The following is a 19,499-nucleotide window of genomic DNA, read 5'->3' on the forward strand; positions in this document are numbered from 1 at the left end:
ACTAACAGATGCCTGCATGACCTTGATCGTTAGGAAACAGAGGCTAAATGAGGAAGGCAGTAAAGGAGGATGAATAGGCAGAGGCGTAAAGAGAACAGGAGAGTATAGGTTATAAGTGAGGCAGGTAGATGGGAAAGGTGAAGTTGGAAAAAATGGGAATGGTGACGGGGGAAGGAGAAGGTTGTCGAGGCACGGTGAATAAAACAAGGATAGGAGTGTAGAAAAGAGGGAAGAGGGGAAAGGGCGTAAAGGGAGATAGGGTGTGGTATGGATCGAGATGGAACAAACTGCGGGAAGGGGAATAAGCAGAAAACCATAGATGAAAAAGAGGGAACGTTCAGGGGGGTGAATAGAAACTGGGGATTGGGGGAAAAAGGGGAATGGAAGTGAGTGTTTCTGAGAAGGGGAAGAGGATGGGGGCGGGGCGGCACGTGGCGACCATCCCTCAAGTGTGTCATCACGGCCCTCCCCCTCCCCCTACCTTCACCCCCACCCCCTCTCTCCCCCTCCCCGTCGCCTCCACCCCCTCCTGCCAGCTTGCCCCGGCGCCAGGATAAACAGGCCGTGGCAGGGAGCTTGTTTGTTTTGTAAGTCAGAAGAAAGACCCCAACACTTCTAGAACAACTCTTGTCGCCTACATGTAAATAACTTGTTTCCCCTCAGACATTAGTGTACTTGTGTTGTTACTTATTACTCATTGTTTTTGTCCGTTTATTCTTCTGTTCATAAATATATCTTTATCGTTCATTCTTTTATGAGTAGGTACTTTTTGCAGTGCTCACAGAGTTGAAAACCTAGAGTGTCGCCTACATACCTTTCAGGGTAACCAAAACCGGGCGGGAGCCACTACATATACATCTTTAAGGGCAGCCACAACCGGCGGGCGCCACTACATATCATTCAGGGCAGCCGAAATAAGGTTTATTCTTATACGCACACAGTCTAATGGCTTGTTTGCCTCCTACAATTTTCTACGCACACATTCCCTTTTCTTCCTTGCCTCTTACCACATCTTTTAATCGCACGCAGCCTTTTCCTTCCCTTCCTCTGCCTTCTTTCCCCTTCCCTCCCCCCCCCTTCCCTCCTCCCCCCCCCCTCCTCTCCGTACCAAGACGAGACCTGACACTTTTTCCTCCGTGTTCCTGAAAATGCGCGAATGGCCCCAGGAATGTGAGAAATGCCTGGGTAATTTAGACGTCCTCTTCCGGCGGGTTAAAAAAGGCTCCTGAGAATATTCATGTGTGACGGAGCATGGTGGTTGGGGGGGAGAGTTGTTGGAGGGGTTTGGAGTTAGGTCAAGTTGTGGTTTAAAGAGTGTCTCATAACCGTTGTGGTGGAGGCAGTGATAATAGTAAGTAGTAGTAATAGTAGTAGTAGTAGTAGTAGTAGTAGTAGTAGTGGTAGTAGTTAACCTTATAGAGTAAGTATTTTCATCTTCTCTCACACGTCACCCAGTATTATTTATCCTATGTGATGCTTATCTTTTATTTTTTTTATTTACGTATTTGCTTCATTTTTTTTGTGTGTATTTCCTGTAACTAATTCCCACTTGTACATTATATTGGCAATACTAATATAAAGTGGATAGGCTGTGGAATTCCTATGTAATTGAGAGAGAGAGAGAGAGAGAGAGAGAGAGAGAGATTTACATAGATTTACATAGAAAATCAGACCACACAGACCCCATGGTCCAGACTTGGTGGTCTGTCCTTAAACCTAAGTGATTTTACATTAATCAGAAGACTCCTAAACGTTGCATTTCTACTCTAGTTGATATTAAGTTGAAGGAAGTGACGGTCGAGCTTATTTTTGAAGGAGTCAATCGTGTTACACTGGACCACTGATGGTGGAAGCTTATTCCATTCTCGCACTACAACGTTGGTGAAGAAAAATTTGGTGCAATCTGAATTTACTTGTCTACATCTGAGTTTTACGCCATTGTTCCTCGTGCGCAGACTGTCATCGATCATAAACAATGTTGATCTGTCTACATTCGTGAAACCATTAAGTATTTTAAAACATTCGATCAATTTTCCTCGGAGGCGACGTTTCTCAAGAGAGAACATGTTAAGGATAGAAAGCCTTTCTTCGTAGGATTTGTTGCGCAAGGAAGGGATCATTTTCGTTGTCCGACGCTGAACACCTTCTAATTTAGCAATATCCTTTGCATGGTGGGGGGACCAAAACTGTACCGCATATTCCAAGTGGGGTCTGACTAAACTGTTGTAGAGCGGGAGTATTACATCTTTATTCTTGAATACAAAGTTTCTTTTAATGAAGCCCAACATTCTGTTCGCTTTATTTGCTGCATCGATGCATTGCTGTGAGAATTTGAGGTTTGACGCGATTTTGACCCCCAAGTCTTTGACGCATTGAACGCTTTTGAGTTTAACGCCGCGCATTTCGTAATCGAACTTCTTATTCCTCGTTCCAACTTGAAGGACCTGGCACTTGTCTACGTTAAAGGGCATCTCCCATCTATCCGACCAAGATGAAATTTTGTGCAATTCCTCGTGGATGGTTTGCCTGTCTTCGTCAGTGAGAACCGAGTTACCAATCTTGTGTCGTCTGCAAATTTACTAATGCGGTTATTGAGTCCAACATCCACGTCGTTGATGTAAATAATGAAGAGCACTGGGCCAAGGACCGAGCCCTGAGGGACGCCACTAGTGACAGGCGCCCACTCTGAGTTAAATCCGTCAATCACTACTCTTTGTTGTCTGTTGCTCAACCAATTCGCGATCCATTGGTTTACTTGACCGTCAATACCTATTTGCTTTAATTTGTAAAGTAATTTATGATGCGGGACTTTATCAAACGCTTTCTGGAAATCAAGATAGACTACGTCCAGTGATTTGGTTACGTCATAAACAGTGAAGAGGTCGTTATAAAAGGTTAATAGGTTTGATAGGCAGGATCTTTTGTTTCGGAAGCCATGTTGTGAGTCCCCAATCAATGAGTGGCTTTCAAGGTAGCTCACAATTTTGTCTCTAATTATGCCCTCAAGTAGCTTACCTACAACCGAAGTTAGACTAATGGGCCTGTAATTACCTGGTACTTTTTTGTCTCCTTTCTTGAAAATCGGTGTCACATTAGCCTTTTCCAATCTGAAGGGACGATGCCTTGTCGCAAGGACATATTGAATACGGTTGTGAGGGAGGAGAGTATTTCGCTCTTCGTTTCTTTCAGCAGAGTTGGATATACTTTGTCAGGTCCAGGACTTTTATTTGTTTTAAGTGAATGGAGAGCTTTAAGGACTTCATCGGTTGTTATTTCAAAATTAGGCAATGCATGCTCGAGATTTACAATAGTACTGGTGTTGGTGGTAGCGAGAGGAAGACTGTTAGTATTAAACACCGAGGAAAAGTAATTGTTTAAGAGGTTTGCAATGTGTTGGCTGTCAGTCACTAGTGCACCGTCGCTGTTTGTTAAAGGTCCAATACCACTTTTGATCGCCTTTCTGTTGTTTATGTAACTGAAGAAAGATTTCGGGTTATTTTACAGTTGGCTGCAATATTTTCTTCATATCTACGCTTTGCCTGACCTACTAGTCTTTTTACTCGTCGCCTGGCATCATTATAGAGTCTAATGTTCTCAGGCGTGCTTTGTTCTTTCTTTAACCTGTAAAACAATTTTCTCTCATTGACTGATTGTTTAATTTCGCTATTAAACCACGGTGGGCTTTTATTAGTGTTAATTCGCTTCTCGCACAAGGGGACGAATGTGTTCTGCTGAGTGAGTAAGTGATTTTAAGGCTTAGCCAGGCTTCCTCTACGTTGCCGTCATCTGATAGTTGTATTTCTGTTAGTTTTGTCGGATTTCTACGAAGTTAGCTCTTTTGAAATTGGGCACCTTTACTTTATTTTCAGTCACTGATGATTGAGCTTTAATGTCGACGCGCACTAATTTATGATCGCAAGAACCGAGGTGTTCTCCTACCGTGACACTACTGACAAGGTTATCTTGGGTCGTTATAACAAGGTCGAGTATATTATTTTGTCGAGTTGGCTCAGAAACCATTTGGCTTAGATAATTTTCTTCTAGAAATTCGATCATTCTATGTGACTCGCCTTCTGTACCTGACAGTGTCGCCCAGTCGATATGGGGGAGGTTAAAGTCTCCTAATATCAGTGAGTCGTTGTTATTAAGTGACTGCCTTAAGACGCTGTACATTTCAAGGTCGTCATCGAGTGATTGCCCGGGAGGTCTGTAGGTGACAGATATATTTAAATTGACTTTTGCAATGTTTACTCGCACGCACAAATGTTCAACGTTACTGTTTCCCGGTGTTTTGTCGGTGGGTTGCAAATAGCTTTTGACATAAAGGGCGACGCCACCGCCTCTACGGTTTACACGATCTTTGTTGAAGAGTCTGTAGCCATCTATGTTGTATTCGGAACTTAAATCAATATTTGTGGTGTCGATAAATGTTTCGGTTATAGCAATTATGTCAAAATTTTCTGTTAAAGCAAGACATCTCAGTTCATCAAATTTGTTTCTTAGGCTACGCGCATTGAAACTAAGGATTTTTAAGTTATCTAGAGGCTTGGTAATACAGGTGGTGGTACTTGCGGGATCACGGTTACGGGTTTGTTGCGATGCACGGCGTCTATTTACACGGGCGGGGTGGAGGGACGTGGCCGTGACTCGTTTTTTGCTCGGATGACACGCACTGCTTCGTTGAGGAGCCTTCCGAGTCTGGCTGCCCCGATGGGAGAAAGGTGCAATCCGTCCCTGTGGAAAAGTTCATTTTGTCCATAGAAATTGTCCCATGCGTTTAGGAACTCCACGTCAAGCTCCTGCAAAGAGTCTGTAAGCGGTTGTTTAGGCTGAAGGCCTTACTGAAAAGTCGCTCTCCGCCCAAGTCCGTGGTAGAACTCCTGAAATCAAAATGTTAGGGGATTTAGTCTTATACTGCTGGATGAGCCTACGGTACTTCTCCAGGAGTTCCTCAGACCGGGTCGTGGTGACGTCGTTCGTACCTGTGTGGATAACAAACAGTGAATCATTAGTAGCCTGGGGGGAGATCTCCTCAAGAGCAGCAGTTATGTCGTCGATCCCAGCACCAGGATAGCAATAGTTCCGTCTTCGACGAGGAACTCTGCCGCAGAACTCAACGACCTGCTGGCGAATCATGGAGTCACCCACCAGGAAGGTGCTCTCCTGCTCGTCCTCCTCCTCCAGAATGGCAAACCTGTTGAAGCAATGAACAGGATAAATCGCTTGTCTGGCTGGTTTGGCTCCTCCATTCACGACGGTGAAGCCATCATGGTCGGTGCCACTAGCATCCTCCCGTTGCGTGGTGTTGTCCGCTGGTGTCGACGGTACCGCTGAGGGCAAGGGGGCGGTTGGAGAAGGATTTGGCACCACAGCAACGTTAGCCTGGATGAATTCCTGCAAGGAGGCAACAGTGCGAGAAAGCTCTATTATTTTATTCTGACCTGCTTCCATCTTCTCTTCTTGCTCCTGCAGTCTGGTCTCGAGATGCTGCCTGGTGAGAGAAAGCTCCATTATTTTATTCTGGCCTTCTTCCATCTTCTCTTCCTGCTCCTGCAGTCTTGTCTCGAGATGCTGCCTGGACAGAGAGAGAGAGAGAGAGAGAGAGAGAGAGAGAGAGAGAGAGATTATTCGTTCTTGAGACTGAGGGGAAGGAAAGGGGGGTGAAGGGAGGAGGAGGATGAGGAGGAGGCCGGGGCGTGAGGAATGCGGAGGCTGTTGTTTCCTGAGGCTCGGGCCAGGAGTCACGCCCTCCTGATCTGTCCTCCTGTCTAGCTAATCCTTGCCAGGCCCCCTCTTCCTACCCCCTCCCTCCCCCCTCGTTCCTCCTCCCTCCTCCCTTCTTCTCTGGGTTTCTCTTTCTCATAATCCCTCCTACGTCTCCTTTCTTAGCTAATTCATTCTGTCTTCGTTTTTCTTCATAGTCTTCCTATTATTGTCTCCTCCCTTATTCTTTTTTTTTTTTTTGTTAGATTTCTATTTTATTTTTTTCTGTATTCCGTTTTTCGTGTTTTTCTCATTCATCCTTAACATTTCTTCCCTATAATATCCACACTCCCAAAGTCGCTCATTTATTTATGTCTTTATTTCTATTATTCTTCCTTTATTCAATCATTTCTCCTCTTCTTCCTTTATTCTGATCTTTCTCCTCTTCATGCTTTATTCACTCTTCTTCCTCATTATTTTCTCCCTTCTTCCTCATCCGCCTTCCATTACGTACTTCCTGGTCAGTCACCCAATTCCCCAAAACTTCCTTCGTGGAGAATTCCCGAAATGGACCTTTTTTCCCATCATTTTTGAGCCATAAAACCGGCGGAGGGTCGTGCAGGTATATGAAACATTGCTCGGAGTGGCCACTTGGAGTTCCTGAAGAGCGTGGAAGTGCCCTCGAGCCCTCTTAAGCCCCCGCAAGCCCTCGTAACCTCGGGGCTGCATTGGTACTTGTGTCTTGTAGCGTCCCCTTGAGTACCGTGGCAAGCATGTGTCTGTGCGACGTGATACCGTCCTCCGTCTAAGGGTGCTCCGGCTCGCTTTCTTTCATTCTTTCATTCTTCTTCCTTTACGCCAGTTTGTGTGTTTTGTGGGGACTAGGGGCACGGTTATTAATTTCAGATGGGGTATTGACGGTAGTGGTATTAGTAGTTGTGGCGGTCGTGATAGTAATAGAGGTAACTGTGGATTTTTTTTCTTCTGTGTAATAGTATGACGCAAATATACAGGGTAAAAAAATAATTAGAGGTGAAACATGCGGAATTTAGCGAAGGCAGAAAACCATTAAGTAGCTGCCGTTATTTTTTTGAGTTGATAATTGCTGCCATCTCGTAGTACGTTAGAGCTTGTAATACGGTAGATAATCACTTAACACTGACAGTTACACCACGAGTAATCAGTTGGCCACTCTGAATACAAGGTCGCATTAAATGAATTAGCCCGAACGAGTTTTACAAGGTTGCGTGAGTGTCGCAGAAAAAGGCGTCCTCAGAGAAAGTGTCATGGGGCCAAACAGGTATAAGGTGACAGTTGTGCTGCCTCGTGTGTGCCCTTGTGACGGTTGTGTTACCCGAGGCGAGGGTGACCCACAGGACGAGTGCCAAGGGGTCAAGGGTCACGGGCTGGACTGGAGTGGACATTCCTTATGCTGTGAGTGGAGAGGTGGGAGGGAAAGTAGAGGGGAGGTATCAGGGAGGGAGCGAGAGGCCGAGCAAAGAGGACACGTGCAGTTCCATGGACACCACAGGGAGAGTTTGTGTAGTGAGGCAGATTATTTTGTACAGTGAATTTCATGTTAATTGCATTCAGAAACAAATCCTTCTTAATCTTATCTCTGTTCACTTCCATGTTTGCGAATGCACATGTTCTTTCTATAAACCTTAGTGAGGAGGACTTCTTGTTCTTAATATAGACAAAGTAGTGATGGGTGGATGGGAGTGATGAGCAGTAATTTTAGAGAAAGGACAGAGTTAGGAGATATCGAGTGGCTAGGAATACACATAAACACTCTTTACATGCGAGTAAATCTTGATGATTAAAAAAAATGGAATGAGGATCTAGGGAGTGAGGAATGAATGTGGTGTCGTCAGATGCACACACTTTCACTCCGTTAACATCGATAGAGGAGATTCCATGCTCTTAATTAATCTAAAAGTGAATTTGATAAAGAAAGGATATGGGGACGTGAGAAGTTAGTCTACAGAGTGCAAAGGAAAGGAATTGCCTGAAGAGTACACACATTTTTTTTTATATATATAACGCTTATAAAGGCCTCCGAAACTGACCTCTCTTTCGGCCACCTCTTTTGATTCTTTTTTTATTTAGGAGCAGCGAGTAGCGTTTTTTTTTATTATTTCCTTTTTGTGTGTGCCCTTGAGCTGCCTCCTTTGTTGTAAAAAAAATATAATAATAATAATCCCCAGGAAGTGGATAAATAAGGAAATGAACACAGACAGCGGAGTACTGATATATGGAAACAGTGGCCAAGGAATCAAGTGAGGCCAGCGAGAACGGAGTGCCACGTGTGTCCCTCCCCGGCGCGGCGTGTCGATGGCAGGGGACGCGTGCCGGCGGGACCCTGCTGAGAAGGCTTCCGGTCAGCCCGCCTTATCGGTGCCACTGGAGGGAGGGTGCCGAAGGGGGGGGAGAAGGTGCCAAGTGCCCGCATTTCGTCCCTTCCTCCTGGCCCCCTTCCCCCCTTGGCCATTGTTACTGGAAGACAGCATTAAACAAGACAATAATAAAGCTGTTCTTGGCTATAAATGAGCAGTTAGAAAGGTAGAAATAATATGGTTTTGAGAACAAATGAAGCTGTTATTAGTGGTTTAGTGTTTTCGTATCATTTTGTCATTTACGGTGAAAAGTCAAGAATTACGACTTTCCTCTCCTTAGGGAAGCTCAGGTTACAGGTTACATTTGTTATGACCGGAGGTGGGCAGCGGCCTTCCTGTGGGGCGGGGCTGCGGGCGTAATGTTTGGCTGTGGTGGGGCGGGGCGAGGCGGGGTAAGGGACGGGTCGGGTCAGGTTGCTCTCAGGTTGCTGGCGGTGAAGCCCCTGACCGGGCATCCATCACCGGGACGGAAGTGTTCTAAGCCTCCTTAACCCCCCACCCACCCACAACCACCCCAACCAAGATGCCAAGAACTCCTCCCTCTCTTCCCTCTTTCCTGCGTTTCTTCCCACCATTCACAATTCTCTTCCTATTTTCTCTGTGGTATCTTATTCCTATCCCTCTCCAGTCTTATCAATGCTCCTTCATCTAACCCTTTCCTCCGCAGATCCAGTTCCAACTCTGCCCCGTGCCCATTTTTTTTTCCCAGGAGCAGCGCTTAACTACTTTATTTTTCCTTTAATTTCCCTTGCTGTAAAAAAAATGGCTGTCTATAAACCGCAATTAAGCCAACCCCTTGCTTACATTCCTTTTAATCACATACAAAGATGCAAAAGAAACACAAAGAAAAGTACAGAAACGTGTAAAAAGACTTCGTTTACGATTTTCTTACGTTATAACAAATGAAAAGAAAATTATAGTAATATTATCAACTGTAAAATACTCTAAGCCTGAATATTCGTAGAGGCAGTAGTGACAGTGGTAGAAATGGTAGTGATGGTGGTGGTGCTAAGGTTAACGGGTAGTAGCAATAGTGGTGGATGGGTTGTGGTAAGAGTTGTAGGGTTAGTTGTAGTAGTTGTAGTGGTGGTGGCAAGGGTAGTGGAAGCAACAATAGTAGTAGTAGTGATCATAGTTAAGTGGGAGTAGTAACAGTGATGGTAAGGGTATTTAGAGTACAAGGGGTGGTGGTAAGGGCATTCGTAGTATTAATCTGGTCTCAGTATTAATAGTGGTGGTGGGGTGGTGGTAAGGGTAGGTGGGTTGGAGTGGTAGTGCCCTTTCCCTGCACCCTGCCGCTCACCCACCCACCTGCGAGGGAGAGCAAAGCAGCAGCAGCAACGTGATGTAGGGCGGGACGCTCTGTGACTTAGTGGCGGCAGCTCGAACCCAAGCCCGCCCAGCCCAGCCCAAGGTCGATCCGTTTCTCCTTGACTCAGCCTCGGGGACCACTGCACCGCACCTCCCTTACTCACCCTGATGGACGGTACAGGCTCACCAACCTCCTCCTCGACCTCCTTTACTCAGCCTCATGCACTAGACTCACCTCCTCCTCCTCCTTCTCCTCATCCTCATCCTCATCCTCATCGTCATTTTGAAGGACGGTGCATGGTCATCCCATCGTACTCTTCTTCCTCCTCTTCATCCCGAACTCACCATCTTGTCCACCTCTTCCTTGCCCACAACATTGCAAGCTTAATTACTTATCTCCAATGACTAGATCTGAATATGATTTGTAGCACTGCTGGCGTAGTAGCAGTGGTAGCAGCAGCAGCAGCAGTAGTAGTAGTAGTAGTAGTAGTAGTAGTAGTAGTAGTAGTAGCAGTAGCAGAATTAGTTGCAGTAGTACTAGTGGCAGCATTAGTAAGTTGTAGTAGCCGCAGTAGCTTCATCTCCACCCTCAACCTGATTCATTAATTTTCTTCTGTAATAAATCCGAGACAGTCTACAATACTCCAAACTCAGTCCTGCGCCGACCTTCCCTTAATCCCTCACTGTTGACACTACATCCACGGGAACACCTCGGACCACCACCTGCCGAGGCTCCTCTGTATTTTCTGCCTTGGTATCAATCGCCTCCATTCTGGCTCCTGAAACACCTGCAGTGCCTCACCGCCGCTTCCACCAACACAGCTTTAACAACTATCTCGCCTGCGCCCGCCACACACCTTGCCTGCAGCTTCCTCTCTGCCTCTCCCTCTCTCTGTCTCCGTCTCTATACATTTCAAGTCCTCTGCCTCATCAGCCTCGTCCGCCTTGTTCTCGTACTACCGCCATACCATCTGGGACTTCTATGACCATTCACGGGAAAGTTTCGTTTCTGCCGTAAAAACCTTGATTATACTTCTGAAAACAAAGACTTTTAGGAGTGCCATACTGTTTCATAAGCGCCGTTGGATGTTTTTTTTTTTTTCTCGGTCTCAAACTTTTCTTGTAATGTGTGTTCATGTGACTGAAGCGAAAGGAAATCTTGTAATGGCAAAATACACAAAGTTAGGTGGATTTAGGAATGGCGATGTGCCTGGGAGAGGGTCAGGTGGTGTGTGTGTGTGTGTGTGTGTGTGTGTGTGTGTGTGTGTGTGTGTGTGTGTGTGTGTGTGTGTGTGTGTGTGTGTGTGTGTGTGTTTGTGTGTGTGTGTGTGTGTGTGTGTGTGTGTGTGTGTGTGTGTGTGTGTGACGTTTTCTATGTGCGAATTAGCGTCTAGTGGATATGAATGCCTCACTTGCTTCTCCCTCCCTTCCTTCCTTTGCTTCTTCGTTTGCTCCTTCATTTATTTGTTCGTTCGGTCTTTCCTTCCATCCTTCCCTTCCTTCCTTCCTTCCTTCCTTTGCTTCATCGTTTGCTCCTTCATTTATTTGTTCGTTCGGTCTTTCCTTCCATCCTTCCTTTGCTTCTTCGTTTGCTCCTTCATTTATTTGTTCGTTCGGTCTTTCCTTCCATCCTTCCTTCCTTCCTTCCTTTGCTTCTTCGTTTGCTCCTTCATTTATTTGTTCGTTCGGTCTTTCCTTCCATCCTTCCTTCCTTCCTTCCTTTGCTTCTTCGTTTGCTCCTTCATTTATTTGTTCGTTCGGTCTTTCCTTCCATCCTTCCTTCCTTCCTTCCTTTGCTTCTTCGTTTGCTCCTTCATTTATTTGTTCGTTCGGTCTTTCCTTCCATCCTTCCCTTCCTTCCTTCCTTTGCTTCTTCGTTTGCTCCTTCATTTATTTGTTCGTTCGGTCTTTCCTTCCATCCTTCCCTTCCTTCCTTCCTTCCGTCAGCTCAAGCCTCGGTGTAAGTTCAAGCCTCTCTTAATATTACCTTTACACGACGCAGTAACTACACTGATAACACAACATAACCAAAGCAACACGCACACACCCCATCACTAACTACTACGATACGTCCCTTCCTTACACCGTGCCCCGCCGATCCTCTACGGCGCATAAATCATAAAAAAACGCACTACAGTCACAGCGCATGGTATAAAAACCCGCATGCCTGGACTGTTCTTAATTACCGCGTTAAACCTGGTGAGTGAGGTGACACGCTGGCCATTAGGAGGTCATGTATCATAGGTGGAGGGGGGGGGGGGGATAAGTGGATAGGTGGAGGTGGGAGAGGTAAATAAATGAGTGGAGGTGGGTATGATTGAGGGGATGAAATGTCACATGTAGTTATTATGAAGTGGTGTTTTGGTATTGTACATAATATGGTTTGGGTTCTGTATAAATATAAAAAAATGTGGATAGTGCTGGGGAATTAGATTGGCAGTGAACGTGATGGTGATGATAGCGATCGTGTTATGGATACTGTTAGAAGTGATGGAAGTGCAGTTAGTAATAGGTTTGGCAGAGGTAGTGAGTGATATGGGGAAGGTCAGGAGCAGTACCAGTGATGTAGTTCTAGGAAATGTGGATGTGGAGTGACAAGTATGACATGAGTGACAGTGTAGCAGTGCCGATGGGGGTAACTGTAATGGACAGTCTTTATACGGTGAAAATGTGTACCTGTTGAGAGCCATAACGTTCCAACAGGTGTAAAGAGCAGAGTTTATGACAGCTGGCCGTTGTGAGTGATGGTGGCGTCAGCAGCAACGAACCAGCAGAAACAGTGTGTAGGCGGTAGTGACTAGAGGCAGCAGCAGTAAGGGTGAAGCAGAAACAGTAGCAGCAGTGGCAGTAATAGCAATGTCGAAATTAACAGTAGAAGTACAAGCAGAAACAATTGCAGTAGTGAGAGTGGTACCGGTAGCGATAGTGGTAGTGGAGTTAGCAGTAAGGGTAATGTTATGGTAGTAGCGATGGTGGAGTTGAGAGGAGTAGAAGCAGAAACAGTAGTAGCAGTAGTAGTGAGGGTGGAGGTGGCATTGGTGGAGTTACAGCATTAGGAGTAGAAGCAGAAACAGTAGTAGCAGTAGTAGTGAGGATGGAGGTGGCATTGGTGGAGTTACAGCATTAGGAGTAGAAGCAGAAACAGTAGTAGTGAGGGTGGAGGTGGCGGTGGTGAAGTCACAGCATTAGGAGTAGAAGCAGAAACAGTAGTAGTAGTAATAGTAGTGAGGGTGGAGGTGGCATTGGTGGAGTTACAGCATTAGGAGTATATAAGCAGAAACGTTAGTAGTAGTGGTAGTGGTAGTGGAGTGGTGGTGAAAGTTGCAGCAGTGGTAGTGTTGGTTGGCAGTGGTGATGGCGGCGGTAACAGCAGCAGGTCAGCCCCGTCCTGCTCCCCGGGTGGTGTGTGTCTCTCGGCCGCCGTTTATGCCGTGGCCGCCTCGTGCATATTTCACCTCGACACTGTCACTCGTGTTATACCTCTTTTTTGACCACACATTTTTCCGCGGCATTACTGGAGTATTCTTTTTCATAGATATATATGTGATCACCCGCACCTCCCCCCCTTTCCTCGTATACCCCCTCCCCCTGTTCTTTTTTCCCTACACTATACCCCCAATCCTCCCTTCACACACGCACACACATCAAGGAAGAGGAGGAGTAGGTAGAGTGTGGGGAAGTGCTTGTGATGGGTGGGTGTCAGAGGCATTACCGATGGTTCGTAATAGAAGGGAAGGGCAGGGAGGGATGGAGGTGGGCCGTGCTTGTAATGAGGGCGTCGCTTTATTTAGGAGTCGGCGAGTGTGTGGTCAGGTGGCGGCAAGGGTCAGTGGGCGGGGGTATGTGGCGCCTCACGGCCTGCCACCGCATAAAGGTTAAGGGACGGTGTGCGTGGGAGAGGGAAAGGGAGAAAGAGAGAGAAAGAGAAAGAGACTATCATCAAAATAGCGATAGCAAAAAAAATAAAAAGGTTTCGTTTTCCTGGAGTTTTGCAATAACGTGACGTGTGTTCTGCTGAAAAATGTTCCGAGGTGAGGTGAAGGTTGGTTAGGATTTCGCTGGTTGGGGGTTCTAGAGTTTTGGGGGTCTATGTGAGTGTTAGGTGAGGTGGATAGGATGTGCGTGTGAGTGTTTTTAGTTTCGCAAGATAACAAGAGGTTTACATGTGGGGTGTTGCGTAGAGGAAAGAAGGTATAGGTGTGGGTTATTATGAGGAGGGGATATATAGTTGTGTAGGTTGTGTGAGATGAATGAGGGTGTTAGTTGAACGTATTATGTGAGGTGAGATGAGTGAGAAGCTGCGTGCTATTGTGTAAGATACTGTTATAGAGGTTGAGAGGTGATTGAAGGGGATATGCATGTGGACTGTAGTGAGGTTAAGGGGTGTGAGTGCAGGGGATCTGGGGTACCGTAAGGTGATTGTGGGTAGGGGGGAGGTGAATGCAGTGAGTTATAGGCGCCTGGATCATATCTGGGGGCGGCGAGCGGGTTCCCAGCTGGCCACGGCGGCGTTTGGATGGCTCCTGAGGGACTCCTCCACGTCACACTTGGCCGCGTCACCCTTGCCTAATGCCGCCTCGACTTGTCCTGCCTCCCGTCCCTCACTTGTCGCCCCTTGTCCCTCTTCCCTCCATCTTCCGTCTCACGTCTCTGGCTTTCCTCCGTCTACCATCCGTATCTCTCTTCCCTCGTCCCTGTCTTTCCTTTTTTTCCGGTTCCCATTCCTTTACTATCCCTATCCTGTCTCCCTAAGTTTTCCGTTTCTATCCATCTTTTATCCTTCTTCCTCCTGGCTCCTTCGCCTCTCCCTCTTGTTCTTCCCTCCGTTCCCAGCTCCTTCGCCCTCCCCTCCCATGTCCTACTTGCTCCACTCCTCTGTACAGCTGTTTCTTCTCGCGCTAATTGTTCCTGATTGAGCGGTAAATATTCATAAATCACACGTCATTTGTAATTTATGTATATGTCCGTCTCAGATCTTTACGGCTTGCTGTTGATTGCGCTTGCGAACTTGTTTTATTCACTATTTTCTGATCTTTTTGGTTTAGTTTCTTTGGGATTTTTCTCTCGGCTCTCCCCTCATTCCTCTTCTCCATGGGCCACTATTAACCCGAATAAGCCCCATTCTTGTTTTAAAAGCCTCCTTTACAACGCCTCCCCCGCCGTCGCATTCCCAGCTCTCGCCGACCGTAGCGGACCAAGAGCCCCGACCTTGTCCCCGCGCGATTGTAACCCAACGCCACCGTGGTCGATGTGCCACTCATTGGCTCTTGATGGATCCCAGCGCCGCTTTCTGGAGGTGTTTAAGTGGCCGTGTGCCCCCACTTCATTAGAGGAGTCGTTTGGTGTTTGGTTTGTTTAGTTAGGTTGGTTTGTTTGTCCACATCGAGAGATTGTTGATTGTTTATGTTGTTCCTGCCCGGCTGGCCCCGCTCCGCCGCGACCCACTGGCAGGGCGGCGGGGCCTTTGACGCTTGCACGCCGGAGGGCCTCGGCTGGGTCCTGATGTCCCCCGGGGTGTTAAGGACGTGAGATGAGGTTTATTAAAAGTAATTGATGGTCATCGTATCGTGTTTATGGCCCATATGTGGCTGATTTATGCCTAGTTGTGCTTCTAAGTCGAGGATCTGTTTGTGAAGCTGTTGCGTGAAGGCTTTGTGTGTGTGTGTGTGTGTGTGTGTGTGTGTGTGTGTTTGTGTTTGTGTGTGCTTGTGTGCGTACATGCGTGCAACATGCAGCTCAACAAACCATTCATAAACTTTCAATTATAAAAACTCAATACTTCTCTCACAACGACTCAGTCACGCCGTTATCAAGTGAGTGACCACCACCACCACCACCACGGCACTCATAGCTCCACCCCCACCACGACCCTCCTCCCTTCCCCCCACCCTCGCCACCGCCTTCTTCATCTGGCCGCGCCAATTGCTTATCTCACGCACGGTCCTTGTCAGCAGGCTTGACGATGGCCAGATTCCCTAAAGTCTCACGTCCGTATATGTAACTGGATAGCTCGGGCCTCGCTGAACCTGCCCGTCAACATGAGTGAAGGAGGTAGGAGGCGCGGGGCAGGGACAGGAACAGGGACAGGGCGGGGCGGGGGCGGGGATGTAGGGAGTGGAGAAGCATAAGGAGTTTTAAGAGAGGCCGATTGAGTAAGAGGTGGGAGGGAAAGAGTAAAGGAATGGGAGGTGGAGGGAAAAGAGGAAGAAGGAAAGAGAAGGAGGTAAGAGGAAAGTGAAGATAAAGAGGTAGGGGAAGGGTAAAATCGATTGAGGGGAAGGAGGAAAAGAGAGTAAAGGAAGTGGGAAGTGGAGGGAAAAGAAGGAAGTGAGCGGGAGGCAGAGGGAAAAGAGGTAGGGAAAAGGCAAAGAGAGAGAGAGAGAAGCTGATTGAAAAGGAGATGAAGGGTAAAAGAGGGAAGGAAGAGGGGAGACTTGAGCGGGCGGCTGAGGGAAAAGAGAGGAGGGAGAGAGGAATGAAAACAGACGTCACGGAGAGCCCCGGAGAATGTGTGATGCTCGTCAACCATCCCTGTTTTTTGTGTCAAGGCGCCGCCATTAGTAATCTATTTGGCCCCGCTGGCGCCGCTCCCCATCTCCGCCACTACCGTGACCTCCGCCGCCGCTACCTCCACCCCGTCACCCCGTACGCCTCGCCCCCTCCCCACCCGCCCTTCTTCTGCGGCCGCCGACCCTGATGGTTTTCTGTTCCTTTGCAAATTGAAACGCCTTGAGGGTCCGAGGAGGTGGATGCGGAGGACGGCGGTCATTTGTAGGGGGACGGAGGACTGTTTTTTTTCTTTACCTTTGCCTAAGCCTCTTGTGAACGAATTAGTGGTCATAACGGTGTATATACAGATAGTCGTCCGTCGTGTTTATCGTGATTACATACACTTTGTTTTTTATAGATATTTATTTATTAGTGTTTTTTTTTTTTTTTTTTTTTTTTAATACATGTATCCCTATAAGCGCATCCACAAAACTACGAAAGCCGTGCCTTTGCTCACATTTATTCCCCCATACTCCTGTTCCTTTTCTTTCTGCATGTTTCTCCTTCAGTATTTTAACAAGACCCGTCAAGTATTCCGCCCTGTTCTCTTTATCATTTGGGGGAATTGAAGACGGTATTGGTAAAAACAGAGTAACGCTGAAGTTGTCATGAAAAAGTAAAATAAAAATGGCTAGCTAATTAATAGATAACTTATGTTTTAAAATTAATTGTATCATATAGTCAATGCCATTCTTCTTTTTTTTCAGGTATGTTGGTTACCAGTCCTGTTCTGGCACATAGTTGGAGTAGAGGTGAGTGTCAGTTGTAGTAGTAGAAGTAGCAGCAGTGGTGGCCGAAGGCGCCTTGGTCCGCTCGGGGCAAGCCGGATTGGTATAAGGACGGCCCGCCCCGGCTCCACGCACTCACAACCGCCGCCGCTGCCGCCTCCTCTATCGATCAGGTTACAGGCCGCCGCTGCCGCTGCTGAGTCGGGCCGGCGCCGCCACACCATTGCCTCTCCACTCCCATGACACACCTCGAAAGAAAAAAAAAGCCTTACCTAAACTTTGACTTCTAGAACGATTCAAGTAACTATTAATTTTATTTTAAATAGGATTTACGTCCGCGAATGATAGATTATTATTAGTCCAACTCTGAACATGATTTGCGGGTTGCTGGTGTTTGTGATGTCGGGAGTTTTTTTATTCAACATTTTTTTTTATTTCTGTGTCGCCGCTACCTGTGTGTGAAGGAAGGTGTGGCTCAGGGAAAATGCGATACATACCTCGCTCCTTATTTGACGTTATGTTATTAGAAGACGTCTCGCCAGTACTGACCAAAACCCTCGATTGAAGAATTATTGCGTCTGATTTTTTTTCTTTTCTTGTAGCTGAGAGAGAGAGAGAGAGAGAGAGAGAGCATGCCACAGATATGTAACTACCTGTTTGGTTCTCGTTCATACAACTATTTCTTTGGCATTCGAACGAAATATTCTAAAAAAATACAAAAATCACCAGTTTCGATTTTCATTTATAATTCTTGACACAACCACACAACCCGGCAGCTGCGGGGATTATGTTTCTCGAAGGCACCTTTCAGCGAATTAATGAGAAATAATCATCCCTCATGCAAATCATTTTATAATATATATCAACGCATTTGTAATGAATTGATGCATCCTCTATTTTGGGGGGTTTATGTCAAGATAAAATTTGGCCCGTCGCTGCTACCGGGAATGGAGGACGAAAAGCAGGGCCCTAAAAACGGTATTGGATAGAAAAAAAAATATAATCCCACCTTTTGTCTCTCCTTCCTCAAAAGAATGTTGGAGTGCTTGTAATACCTTTCTTGTGTCCTTAGAGAACGTTTTTTTGTGCATGAAGAGGAAAAGTTAGAGTAATACGTCCCATACCCTGCCCATAAGAGAACTGGCTGTATAAGGGAGGGAGTGTAACCTTTTCCACGTGTCTGAATCACTTGCCTTACCCTGCCGATACTGTTAGGGAAGGGAAGGGGGGAAGAGGTCGGTGGGGCATTAGTACAGGAGTGTGTCCGGCTTGTAGTAAGGAAAGAGTAAATGCCTCTCCTACGTGTGTGGCTAACGTGCCTCACCCTGCCGAAATGTGTAAAGGAAGGGAAGGGGTATAGGGTGGTTGAGCATCCGTGGTATAGGGGTGTGGGTGAGACTTGGGTGTAAGGAAGGAGTGGATCGCTTTCCTGCGTGTATGGTTGGTGTGCCTTACCCTGCCGATGCGTATAAGGGAATGGATGGGGTGTAGGGTGGCTGAGTATCCATGGCAGGGTGAGTACGGGCTGAGGGGCTGCAGGGGGACGCGCGGCACGCCCTGCTGATAGTGGAAGAGCTGCGCCCCCGCCATGCCTGCTGATCTGGGCCCGCTCTCCGCCGTGCTATCATTTAATTGGGCAGCGGAGGTCGTTGTAGTACTTCCTGTGGCGCTGAGGAGGTACGACTTGCACCCCTTGCCCCCTGCCCTCCCTCCCCTTCTTAGGTGAGGTACTATTACTAACATCCCCCTCTCCTCTCCTCTCCCCTCCTCTCACCCTCCCCTCACACGTATCCTCGCTAGGGAAGGTTCTCATGGCTTTCTTCACCGTCCCTCCGTCCCTCCGTCCTTCCTTCCTTCCTCCTTCCTCCCCATCTCTCCCCTCCTTCCTTCACTATTGCAAGGGAGGGCTCATATAAAAGGTTTTTTTTATTATTAATAGTTTATTATTTGTCTTAATAAGATAAATTTCGTATTATATAAATAGGGTGTTGTTAATCGATTTTTCTTAGTAGTAGTAGTGGTGGTCGTGGTGGTATTAGTAGTAGTAGCAGTAGTAGTAGTAGCAGTAGTAGTAGTAGTGCAACAGCCTTCCCCCTCCCTCAAACCTCTTACCCTTTCCTAGCCTCCATCTGTTCCCCCTGGCCTGGCTTGAGGCTCCCCAGGTGATTGCCATCATTTCCCGGCTTGTTGGTCCCCCGTGACCCTCACAGTCCCGCGTCGTGTCTGCCCGAGTTATGTTCTGGCTGCCCCCTCCTCCCCCTCGCCCCGGTTCGGCCCTGCAGACCTCGCTCTTTGTGCCAGGCCTCCTGCTCTGACCGGTCCTTACAGCCTCATAATCACGATGTTATCACACTCTCGTTGCCTCCTCTTGGCGTACACGGCGCCTCGGTGTTAAGCATCGCCTGCTGTTTTGAATCATCTCAGGGGGTTGGCTGCTTGCACAGTCTTTCCGGCATGTCCACATGCGTTGTGTTTTCACTATGACCAGCTCTCCCGGGGCTACACTACAGCTGCTGAGTGGTGGGCCAGCAGTCCGCGTCGGTCACACGGCGTCGTCCACTCCAGAGGACGAGGACCAGAGGAGGTGCACCTGACACCCGCCTCAATGGTTCCCGGCGCGCCCTTGCCACAGGGTGAAGGCGGGAGAATAGAAAAAAATTTGGCTTATTTGTCTCTGGGTTTCGTTTGGCACTGTGGTCGTGGCGGCACGGCGAGGGGAAGGTCACCACATGACACCGTCTGGGGTCATGCAACGTGACCCGCCCGTCTGGCGTGACCCACAACACAGACCAGGTCACGGCGGTTACTTGTC

General features: G+C 47.4%; 1 protein-coding gene across 1 annotated transcript in view; it reads left to right on the top strand.

Annotated features, from left to right (window-relative positions):
* Window positions 1–17,168, top strand: part of LOC126995604 (uncharacterized) — a 101,418-nt gene extending 84,250 nt beyond the window's left edge. Inside the window, exon 6 of the mRNA XM_050855302.1 lies at window positions 16,667–17,168. Within this exon, the coding sequence (XP_050711259.1) occupies window positions 16,667–16,930 (264 nt within the window). The 3' untranslated portion in view covers window positions 16,931–17,168. The remainder of the gene's footprint in view (window positions 1–16,666) is intronic.
* Window positions 17,169–19,499: the final 2,331 nt, after the last annotated feature.

Source organism: Eriocheir sinensis, chromosome 8 (genome assembly GCF_024679095.1).
Source record: "Eriocheir sinensis breed Jianghai 21 chromosome 8, ASM2467909v1, whole genome shotgun sequence".
Classification (NCBI taxonomy): domain Eukaryota; kingdom Metazoa; phylum Arthropoda; class Malacostraca; order Decapoda; family Varunidae; genus Eriocheir; species Eriocheir sinensis.